This window comes from Carica papaya, chromosome 6 (assembly GCF_054855325.1).
Source record: "Carica papaya isolate Zhongbai chromosome 6, ASM5485532v1, whole genome shotgun sequence".
Lineage (NCBI taxonomy): Eukaryota > Viridiplantae > Streptophyta > Magnoliopsida > Brassicales > Caricaceae > Carica > Carica papaya.
Window position 1 is genome coordinate 5712548 of NC_142314.1, and position 12420 is coordinate 5724967.

The following is a 12420-nucleotide window of genomic DNA, read 5'->3' on the forward strand; positions in this document are numbered from 1 at the left end:
TATATATATAGATATATGTACATACACAAATTGAAAGAAACGTATTTATAAACAAGACTATATATTAGATATTTTACTAACAAAAGTGATTATTGAAGATTAAGAAAAAAATTAGAAATAAATTATAGCGTAATTAATTAGTTTGTTATCCTAAATTATATTTATGTAATAATAAAATTTTAATTGGGATGAAACTTAATAAACCAAATGCTGCAATAAATAATCTGCATAAATAATTAATACATTGCAATTTTATTATGTCTTAGTTAAGCAAATTAAATGATTACCGGAAAAATGAAAGGTATTTAAAGATAAACGTCGCTCCGTTACCGTTAAAGCTAAATTTAACTGGAGAACTCGAATCAAATAATTGCAAAGTTCGTCTTTTTAAAAAAATATATTTTTCCCAACTAAATTGCGTTTTTTTTCTTCCGTGTAATAATTGAATTTCATTTAATCTCTTCTATAAAATTAAAATATGTACATAACAAATAATTTCTACCCGAAAAAAAAAAAAAGACATTTTTGGCGTGCATGATTTGAGGGCAGCTTTTTTCCAGTCTCTGCCCAGAAAAAGAAGAAGAAGAAGTAAGATTTCGAAAGTGGAGATCTGAATCTCTAAATTTCATTCATAATCTCAACACCCTATTTGCGGTCTCGTGAGGATGGTGGCCACGCCCGCCATTTCCACCAATTACCCTTCCATTATCCACCAACTACAACAAAAACAAAAGCCCGTGATCCTCTGTCCGCACCCGTGAAAATCCACTTCGTTCCCTATATCAGATTCAATCATTTCACAGAAAAAAAAAAAAAAAAAATTTATCACACGTCACTCGTTTCCAAATTTTCACTTACCACCATTACAAATACCTGAAACAATGACCATTACATCCCAGTCACATTCTGAATCCTCTATATCCCCTTCCAAGATATACCCACACAAAAACAACCAAAAGAGACTATCCAAACCCCTTCTCTTCCTCATTCTCACCATGTCTTCTCTCCTCTTCTTCTCCCTCCTTTCTCTCCTCATCTTCTTCAATGTCTCCTCCGCCACCCGGCACCACCACCATCATTCCCATTCTTCTTCCTCTTCCTCTCCTTCTCTCTCTCCCTCTACCTCCCCTGACTCCTCGTCTCCACCCCTTGCCCAGATCCAACAAGCCTGCAAGGCCACCAGATACCCCGACGTTTGTGTTTCTTCTCTCTCTCAGTCCAGTCGCCTACCTCCGAACCCGACACCCCTCCAAATTATCCAATCGGCCATCTGGGTCTCCTCCCAAAATCTCATTACCGCTAAATCCATGGTAAATGACATTTTGAAATCCTCTGTTGGGAACCTGAACCGCACTAATGCGGCCAACATCTGCCTCCAGGTCCTCTCCTATTCCCAGTACCGTACCTCATCAACGGATGACGCACTGACACGTGGCAGAATAAAGGACGCACGTGCTTGGATGAGCGCTGCATTGGCGTACCAGTACGATTGCTGGTCGGGGTTGAAGTACGTTAACGACACCACCGGGGTGAACAAAACGATGTCGTTTCTGAACTCCCTGGTTGGGTTAAGCAGTAACGCGCTTGGCATGATGGTGTCGTACGATAACTTCGGGGACGCGGTGAGCTCTTGGACGGCGCCCCGGACGGAACGGGACGGGTTTTGGGAGAAGGGCGGGTCTGTTGAAAGTGGGGGGGCGTTGGGCTTCCCGTCGAATTTAACGGCGGATGTAACGGTGTGTAAGGACGCGGGTAGCGGGTGTTATAAGACGGTGCAGGAGGCCGTTAATGCGGCCCCAAGTGACGGCACGAGCAGGTTCGTGATACACATAAAAGAAGGTGTTTACGAGGAGAAAGTGAGGGTTCCGTTTGAGAAGAAAAACGTGGTGTTCGTGGGTGATGGGATGGGCAAAACAGTAATTACAGGATCGTCAAATGTAGGACAACCTGGGATGAGTACTTATGAGTCTGCTACTGTCGGTAAGTTGCCAGTTAGTGATTATTATTCATTGTTTTTTGCATGGGTTCTTTCAAGTTTAAGTTTGTTTAGAGGGGATTCGCTAACTCGATGTTTAGTTTATCGTGTTTTGGAGTGCGGGGCGGAGGAGGGAGGGAGGAGCAAAAAGCTTATAAGCTTTTTGCAAGATCCTTTTTGGAGACATGGTTGGTAATTCATATGAAGTTTAGAAGGTGGAAGTAAGAAAAAACAAAAGCTTTTTCAGTTGGTTTTGATAAACTGTAATTTCTCTTTCATTAAATTAAGTAAAAGATATCCAGGATAAGTTCAAGTACCCAGGATAAGTCTAAGTAAAAAATTGAACAGTTTAAAACATACCAAGTTTAAGTTAGAAAGAGTTTATTAATTTATAATTAAGTTATGCAGATTATAGAATGTGTCATGTATGGAGATCATGTACCGTGCCGATTGTTGCTTTATTTGTTTTCTTTCATTTGGATCCTGCCTCCTGAGCAATAGACAGAACTTTTCTCTCTTCTAGCATCATGTGCAGTCTTTTATTAAAAAGGACTGGAAGTGTATAATTAGATTTTCCAGTTGTCTCCAGGCCTTCCTGGAACTTCACAAATATTAGAAAGAATAATAATAGTAATGATTCCCTTGAATTTCTGGATTTTTTCATGGTAGTTTGAAGGTATGGTGATTTTACTTATTGTTTCCTCTGTTAGAGTTATTAATTATATTTTAATATAATCCTAAGCATATACACTACATGTTGAATGAAAGATGTAGGAATAGTATCTTTAAGTTTGAAGCCATATATGGATTCTTGGTGTTCAAACTAAAAACTAAGGAGAGCATTATAACGTATCATATTGGGAAACTGTTAAAAGTTTCTTCAGCTATATGTAAAGCTAAAGATCACGAAACAAACAGGGATAACAATAGTTGTCCGGCTTCAAATTCATGAGATTGTGTTAAGGTTGTTGGATGGAAAATAAGCATTTCTTATGTTGTCTTGTCTGTCTATATTAGTTTTTGATTTATTTTTATGTCATGATTACAGGAATTCTTGGTGATGGATTCATGGCGACTGGTATCACGATCCAGAATACAGCAGGTCCTGATGCTCACCAGGCTGTAGCATTTAGATCAGATAGTGATTTTTCCGTAATCCAGGACTGTGAATTTTTAGGCAACCAGGATACCCTTTACGCTCATTCACTCCGCCAGTACTACAAATCATGCAGCATCCAGGGTAATGTGGACTTCATCTTTGGAGCCTCAGCTGCAGTTTTCGAAGATTGTATCATCTTAATTGCTCCTCGGCAACAAAAACCAGAACATGGGGAGAACAATGCAGTCACAGCTCATGGCAGAATAGACCCTTCCATGTCAACAGGTTTTGTTTTCTACAACTGTTTGATAAATGGCACTGAGGAATACATGAGGTTATTCCATAGCAAGCCTGCAGTTCATATAAACTACTTGGGAAGACCATGGAAGGAGTATTCAAGGACTGTTTTCATCCAATGTACCCTGGAAGCTCTCATTGTTCCGGCCGGATGGATGCCATGGAGTGGTGATTTTGCATTGAAAACACTTTACTATGGGGAATACAAGAATTCGGGGCCAGGAGCTGATGTTTCTCATAGGGTTTCGTGGAGTAGCCAGATCCCTGAAGAGCATGTCAACACATACTCAGTAAACAACTTCATTCAAGGTGATGAATGGGCTGTAACTTCTTCTTGAGAGTGTATCAGTTATGTCAAATAAATATTTAACTATATAAATTTTAGAATATACAGGAGAGTAGTATAAATTCAGTTGTGGAATATGTGGCATGCTATGGATTACATATGGGAATGATAGAGCTTGCACATGTTGGGTATACTTGCTTTCCTTCCCAATCTTTTAGGTTACCAACCTCTGTTAACGGAACTACTCCAATAAAGATTACAGAGTAATACACAACTACTCCATGTATTAGTTATAGGTTGAAAATGAGATGAGCCTAGTTGTTTCCACAACAATGTTAATGACTTAGATTAGTAGTAAAGGTCTGCTGTATTTGGCGACTAGCTGTATTGTGGACTTCAGGGGGACTTTTGGAGTCAATGTTAATGACTTAGATTAGTAGCAAAGGTCTACTGTGTTTGGCGACTAGCTGTATTGTGGACTTTATGGGGGGGACTTTTGGAGTCAATTCATTGCGCATTGCTCCACCGGTTTAGGTCAAAAAGCAAAAGAGACGAGACGAAGAGAAAAATTTATTAGTTGGTTATGGTTGTTACTTCCCTTATTTTATAAGAAGTTGTAACTTTAAGTCGGATTATACATTTTTGTGTGTTTTTGTCAGAAGTTTATATTATGATTAGAAGTTACGAGGTTAATTGTGGCGATGAAGTTAGACGACAGAGACGGAAATGACTTTCGAGGGCGTGGTGTTTCATTAACTTGGAAGCAAAGATGGGAGAGGGATGGAAAGAGGAAGGGAGTGCGTTGTGATTAAGTTTTGCACATAGTTAGTTGCCATGCCATTTTTGTCGCTTATATTATATATATGTATGTATCTATGTGTGTATATGAAGGTAGAAGTAATGGGATCACATGCCTCTTGGCAACCTACTATGAGGTATGTAGTTTTGTTTTGGTGGCTACTCTATCTCTCTGCATTATTATTCAATTCTTCTTTTCCTTTTGGCGTGTTGGAGGGGGGCAAAAGTCTTCTTTGCATCACCAAAGTAGTTTGTTTCTTGATGACCCAAGCCACCAACATTATTTGGTAAAATTAGTTGTAATTCGTTTTATTTCTATGTTTTATTATATATTAATTTATAAAAACACAAAATATTGTACTTGCGATATATCATCATAATCAATCTTTGTTTAATTTAATGGTTAGAACGTTTATTTTATTTTTTATATTAAATTTTTAAATTCAAATTAAATTATATTACGATTGATTTATGAATATTACTAAGTTGATGAACTATTTAAGTACATATATATATATAATAAAAAATCAATAGTACCCTCATGATACTTTGTGCATAATAGTAATTTATTTTTATTTCAATTTTTTTTAAAAAAATTCTCTGTTCTTCTTCAAATCTTTCGTTCTCCCCTCATCAAGTATTTGAAAGGATATATTTTTTTTATAGATAAATTCTTACAAAAATTCCATTGAAAAAAATTCTAATCCAAAAAACAAATGTCGAATGAAATAACTTCGGGTAAGTACGAAGACATTTGAGGATGATGACATAATTTTTTGTAATTATAACGATTGCATGATTGCAAATATACATCATTAATAATTATTAATAAATTCAAAAGAATTTAAAATAATAAAGATAATAAAACAAAGCAAGAAAATAGAATTTTGGAGACGACTAAAAAAAACAAAAAGAAAAAGAGAAAAACAAAAACATTGAAAAATTTTCATAATGAGCATTTAAAGTGATTTTCATGAACATTGTATATACCATACATTATATTCCATCTTTTGCCACTTCTTATCCTTTATACATACTTTTAATTTATTCCCGTCATTATAAACGGCTACACATCTATATATATATATATATATATATTTATATTTATATATATTGAAAGTTGTTGCTTTACAATCACTTGCCTAAGTTCTCTGTCCCAACATGATTAAAAGTATATAATAAGTACTTCAGCAGCTTTATATTTATGAACCCATAAATATACAGGGAAAAAAAGAACAAGTTTCTGAAAATGGAGGTAAGTTAGGAAGGTTCTACTGACAGATTGTGATTATATATATATATATATATATATATATATATTTAGTCGTCTTTCTTGTTGGACAGAATCTTCCATTAGCCAAGAGCTTACCAGTTAAATAGTGGCGACTCCACTATGTGTATAGCATAAGAAAAACTGGCATCCACTTAGATATCAGTGTTCTTATCCTCTTAAGCCCATTACCCATTGCTTTATTTAATATTGTGGTTTACAAATCAGTATTTTCTCATTCTTATTCTTGCTTAAAGTTTGAGAAAAGTAAAAAAAAAAATTTCTTGAATCTTGAACAGACAGCAGCTTAAGATTTTGGTATCAGAATCATAAATTTGATTGATATATGGGACCAACTTGTGTGGAAACTGAAACAGAATGAAGAATTCATGGTCAGGTCTTATTATAAGTATTTAGTGCGCAGAAAGCAGAATGAGGTTCCCAACTTCCCGGCTTATCAGATTTAGAAAGTTAAGGTGCTTCCAAAAGTCAGCTTTTTTGGCCTGGGAGGTAAGCCGGGAAAGCATATTGACAATTGATAAACACTACTGAAAAGAGATAAAAGTAAATGGATACTTGTGCAAGAAAACTGCTGAATCATGTAATTATATTCTCCTATGGTGTCCAATAGCCTATGAATTATGGAAAATGGTTAATGGTCTGTTAGGGATCAACTGGGTTATTGTGGGGGCAGTGAGGGATGAGCTATGAGTTTGGGAAGGTTTACGCGAAAAAAGACATTTGTAAATTTTATTTCCATTTACTATCTTTTGATTTTATGGAGAAAAACAAGTAGTAGGGCTTTTGAGAGTAATGTGGATGAGATACCTGAAGTCAGGAATGGATGTTTTCATTTTTTGAGTCATTAATTTTGGGTGTGATATTTATAAAATGGAGGATTTTGGAAAAGTCATAAATAGTCTAACACAGTTGTAAATTTTTTTGTAAATTTGCGGTATCCCTATACTTTGTGAATATCATTTTTTACACTTTTTATTTTAAAAAAGAAATAATTTGAGTGATATATGACCAATCTGTGAGGAAATACATAGATCAGGGGGAAAGAGAGAAAAAAATTGAACAAATCTTTCCCTCTGAGATGAGTAACAGTTTTCGATACAAAAATTCTAGTACTCTGCCCAAATCATATATATAATGTGTCTAAAACTCTTAGAAGCCTGAAGAAAAAGGGGGAAGTAGTGAAACCATATGACATTTTCAGAACCATTTACATGAATATCGAGAATTGAAACTGTAACTCACAATTGAGGAAGATAGGCTGTGGTGATTGCAGGTGGTGTTGGAGTAAAAAATTCATCATCGGTCCAATTTGTCTCGCCCCAGTGCTTTAACATGCTTTTCCAGGAGCATAACTTATCGATACATTTCTTCAAACGCAAGTCTTTAATCTTGATATTCCAATGTCTATCTGTGAAGTTTGCCTTCTCTGCTTGCCTTCTGTCCCATTCCAGTTGTGCCTTTTGCTTTGATCTCAAGAGGCAAAATTGATGCAGCTGCTGAGGCATTGCATCATGTACTTTCCACCATCTTTCATGGGCCACATCACTCGCAAACTCTTGAAGGATATCGACATTCCAATTACAATCATAGTCTCGATAACATAACCATGGTTTGTTCCCGAGGTAGTGAAGAACGTACAGAATTGGGGGGTTAGCGCCAAAAAGGCTAGTCTTTTTTTGCTTAACCTCTTCCTCATCACCAATCCAGAAGTGTTTTAAGAAGTTCATGTGCTTCGGAATTCTATGCCACCATGTGAAGATCTCATTCAAGTATCCTTGATCTCCTCCATTGTAGGATTCAATCTCATTGATGTGATCCATCAAAAGCTGAAATGTACAAAGTGAAGGCTCAATAACCATCACACCAGAGTTAAAAAGTGTGCCATTGTTACCAGTTGCTGAAATCTCTGGCATTGAAAATAACAAATCAATGTTCCTAAGTGTAAGTAAATCAGCATCTATGAAGATAATTTTATCATAATCCGTCAGCTGCCATAACCGGAACTTGCTGTAGTTCCACTCATTGTAAGCATCTTTTTCAGCTTTTGGGTTCCTGATCCTTTTAATTGTCCTGATTTTCCACCCAGCTTCCTCTAGTCCACTCCTATGGTAAACACTGATAGTCTCATCAACAAGTATCACAAGGTCTCGGGTAGAGCCAGACATGCGGATGCTTTGTGCAGCAGCTATGGCTCCACATACATATACATGAGCTGAATGGAGAATTGTTGCATATGCTTCTCGACTCCCATTTCCCGAGTACATCCTCTCTGCATTCAAGAGATTATTAGATTTATATGCATCACTTCTCATGAAAAACAATCCCAACTAAGTATAAATTAGTGCTTAATGGATTAGCATAAAGTTTAACAATGTTCATACAAGATAGCCATAATTGATTTCATCATTCATTGAGACTCCCATCTAACTTCATATCAATCTTTTGGTGATTCATGTGTGATCATTGAGGAAATGAGACTGAAACTGAGTGCTGACTTACCTTTGACCTTAAGAGGAAGTGCAAGTTCACAAGAACCAACTGGGAGCTGGAGCTTTTCTCTTAGAACATTCAAGTCTGGTTTGTACAGCCATGTGTTCCGTTCGCGTGCCACGAGTTCCTTGCAAGGAAACAAGTTTGGAATAGGAAAACAGTTAGTAATGAAAAGAACATGGACAGGATAAAAGCCCTTGGCGGAGGTAGCAAGACTGGCTGCTGCAAGCTGCAAATGAAGCCTAGCAACATCCCTTGACCAGTTCCCTTCATTTCTACATGGAAGTTTGACAGCAACAAGATCAAGTCTTTTACTTGGGACTTTGATCTTTGGAAGATCAGGACAGATGGGGACTTCAGTTTCTTGCTCCTCATCGATCCATTCTGGATACAGAGAATCCCAGGTGACATTTTTTGCAGCATCTAAGTTCAGGACAATGTGTGTAGCATCTGACAAAAGTTGCTTCCATTGATTAACTTCATTCTTATTAAAGTTCAGAAGGCCAATTCCCTGGTAGTCAGTCTGTTCACCCATCTTCTCGATAACTGTCATTACATCATCCCAATTAACGTCTAAATTCGATACGTATTGAGGATCTGATCCTCCCCATATCCATCTGTTCACAAAATTTGATCTGCAGTGGATGAACATTGCATTAATCAGTAGATTATTCTTGTGTGCTAACAGAATCAGAACATTCACTTCAGACAGGTGATCAGACTTACCGGTAATTATACTGTGATGGGTGATTATGATAGGATTCTGGAGAGCAAAGAATGATTAAAAAGGTGCCCAAGATAGTGAAACCCAGGACAAGTTTCAACAAAGGAAACTTGCAGCATGAACTTCTATCTTGGAATGGGATGTGCAAGGGCTTATCAACACTTTTGACTTTGCTTCTTTGTATCCTCTTTTTGTATATATCCTCACTGGTTCATGTAAATTCAAAGTAAATAAGAAAGGAAAGAAACTAAATTGTATCAAATGAGAGTCACTGTTAATATTTGGAGCAAAAAAGCAGTTCTGAATCAAAACCCTCATCAATGAATCAAAGCAAATTTTAATATGAGATAAACTTGAGAGAAATCATGGAGGAGAAAACCCAGTAAGAAAGTGTAAAACTTATTTTGTTTCCAGATTTTAAAACCAAAAAAGACATTGTATAAATTCATTATTACTCATTGAGAGAATCATTCGTCCACCACGAAATTGAGGAAAGCAGTCCATGGCTGTATTATTCATGCCAGGACCTGGGAAGCTAGAAGATGAAGGCCACATTCTTTAATGTTAGGTGGTATATATGGTTCACACGCTAAGAACTAAATACAATTGCTTGATTTTGAGGGCTCTAGAGGGGAAGCATATATACTACTTTGCAATCTCACACTGAGTACTTGTACATCAAGTTGAAAGGCTCTGAAAATCAATTCTACATATACAACAGTGATTTCAATTTCTTATTTCTGAATAGGAGAGAAATTTTAAATTATAAATTAAGAAAATAAATAATTATATCTAATTATGGGCCTGTAAGAAATTATATTATTATTTCATAAAATTTATATGTTTATCATATAATTTAGTATAAATTATTAGGTTGTTTTGTAATTATAGAAAGAGTAACCCTTTATATAAAAGTTAATTGTTGAGATTTAGCTAAAACCCCACAAAACCCTAAGAAAGGAAGAGAAGAGAAAGAAAGAAGAAGAAGAAGATATCTGCAACAAAAATATAAGTCTCACAAACCCTAAATTAAAATTCTATTACATGACACTTACACATAGAAACTTAGAAAAAAAAAACTATATATATGCAAAGAAGAAAAGTGTGTACCAGTAGAATTTTGGCCATGTTTTTTATTTCTTTGATCAAGTTTTTGATACTAATCTATTTTATTTATAACTTACACATTCTAAAATTTCCATATATATTAAATTAGAATTGAAGAAATAAACTTTTGAAAACCTAAGATTACATAAAATTGTGAGCAGTGCAGTAGTAGGTTTTTCGGTTGTCTTGTGATTCCTCTGGCTAAATTTTGACTATTAAACTAATTTATTTATAATTTATACATTTTAACCTTTTCATAGATACCAAGATTGCATGATTGACTAAAATTAAAGAAAATAAAAATTTTCAAAAATCTGAGTGTTGTTGCAGAACGCAATTAGTTGTTTGAAATATCGAACTAAATGAAATATGAAACTATTTTATGCACAATCATGAATGATCAGATAGGAAGTAAACTAGTAGAGAATATTTGAAAACATAACTTGGATTGAAAGAAAAGTTATTGAAGCTAATTTTGCTTCCAGAACAGTTTCTCACTAAACCATGTAAGTATAATGAACTTGGCCATGAGAAAAAATCCAACTGGTTCTTTGACTGAAACTTGCAGGCCCTTAGCCCTTTTTTTTAATCCAAGTAGAAAACTGACTTGTGAGTGCTAACTAGTTTAATTAACAAAGACTAAAGCATCTGTTGTATGAGATCACAGATCAAATTTCATTAAATTTTTTACTAGAAATGTTACGTAATCCATCTGTTTGATTAAGAAAAGAAAGAAGAAAGAGACTAAAATAGGAAAGTAGAATTCAAAGATTGGTGGGTGAATTGCATAACTCAAAGCAAGTAGAAAGAAATATTATGATTCTCAAGTGAAAGAAGAACTCACATAGAAGCGGATAATCGGTACCTCGGCTCAGAAGGAGCAGAGGAATTAGTCATTGCACCTCTCATTCTAATTTGTCACCAACAAAAGGCAGTGCAACATCTAAAATCAAGGCAAAACCAGGTCATTCATTCATCAAGCCATTACATATACCATCTCTTGAACAAACTGTACATGTGTACATTATTATATATGTTGATCAACAAGAAACTGAGAATTTGACACAAATCTAGAAAACCCAGAAACCAAGTAATGAGACCCAGATGATAAATTTTCTGAAAAACAAAGCATGTATTGAAGTTAGATGGAAGTGCATACCTATGGTTTTCTGGGAGAAGGTATGGTGACTGTAGAAAGTTAGTGGAGAGAAGGTAGGTACAGGAAACAGAGAGGAGATTCAAGAGTCAATATAGACAAGAGTATCGTCTAATTGAATTTTCTTTCAACTCAAAATAATTTTTCTTTTTCAATTTTTGTATCTTTGCTTGGTACCAAACTTTTTTATTTTCTATTTTGGTTTTTTCTCCAATTTTGTTGGCAAAAATTTGCCACTCCAGGTTTGCTTGCCGTTTGGAATTCTGGAGACTCCTTTTGCCAGTTGCTTTGGTACTGAATATCCTCAATGCAATATATTAAGAAAATAATTAGTGTAATAATTATGTTAACAAAGAATAATTATTTTTAATATTTTTTTTATACTGGACATATGGATAACTTCATTTCTTACAACAAGAATAATCATATACCTTTATAAATAAAGATGTGTATAATAAATATATACAAACCCTTATGAACAAAAGTGAATTTCTATTGTAAAAGAACAATATCAATGTTTTTGAACAAATTATTAAATTAGTTCTAAAAAAATTAACGTTTATTACAATTTAATCTTCAATGAAATCAAAATTACAGTGATAATCCAATGACCTAGTGCCAATTTGGGGTAAGTTTACCCATTTGATATTCTACTTTGTCATATTACCTCTAAATTTGAGTAGGTAATTGTTCATTTTAATTATGGGATTAGGTTAATGAAAATAATTGATTTGGTATGTGAGTTAGGAATAATGGTCCTTGAATATGCTCAAATGTCCCATCTCACTCACCTGCATGCACTGAAAAAACATGTTCTTCTTATTGGGGACTGTTGCAAACTGCCCTAACACTCTTAATTAAAGTCACAACCTTAGATAATTAATTATATATTTAAACATATATGTATACAAACAATTTCAAATAATTGACTTTTTTTTTTTTTGGTTATGTTCAATTTTCTTGTAGGCAAAGCAATATTAGCAAAGGGGCAAATGATATATCAACAACTGAGTCACCAAACATATATCAACAGTAATGGTCAAATCCTTAATTAGAAGGTTAACTTAATAAAACTAGATTAGCATAAAAATCACCAAAATGAAATCTGTCTTAACCCACCCTCCACAAAAACCCACCTGATATTCTTTGCGCCCAAGTAGAAAGAATCATTATATAAGGGGGGGGGGGGGGGGGGAA

General features: G+C 35.0%; 2 protein-coding genes across 2 annotated transcripts; one reads left to right on the top strand and one right to left on the bottom strand.

Moving 5' to 3' along the window:
• Positions 1-738: 738 nt before the first annotated feature.
• Positions 739-3850, top strand: LOC110816184 (Plant invertase/pectin methylesterase inhibitor superfamily). The gene is made up of 2 exons (XM_022044251.2): positions 739-1980; positions 3024-3850. Exons 1-2 carry the CDS (start codon positions 882-884, stop codon positions 3707-3709), a joined length of 1785 nt encoding a protein of 594 aa, XP_021899943.1. The 5' UTR covers positions 739-881; the 3' UTR covers positions 3710-3850.
• A 2943-nt stretch (positions 3851-6793) lies between these two features.
• On the bottom strand, positions 6794-11447 carry PGSIP1 (plant glycogenin-like starch initiation protein 1). The gene is made up of 5 exons (XM_088223476.1): positions 11227-11447; positions 10912-11010; positions 8963-9166; positions 8246-8871; positions 6794-8015 (listed from the first exon to the last, which is right to left on the bottom strand). The coding sequence occupies exons 2-5, from the start codon at positions 10974-10976 to the stop codon at positions 6985-6987; spliced, it is 1926 nt and encodes a 641-aa protein (XP_088079602.1). The 5' UTR covers positions 10977-11010; positions 11227-11447; the 3' UTR covers positions 6794-6984.
• Positions 11448-12420: the final 973 nt, after the last annotated feature.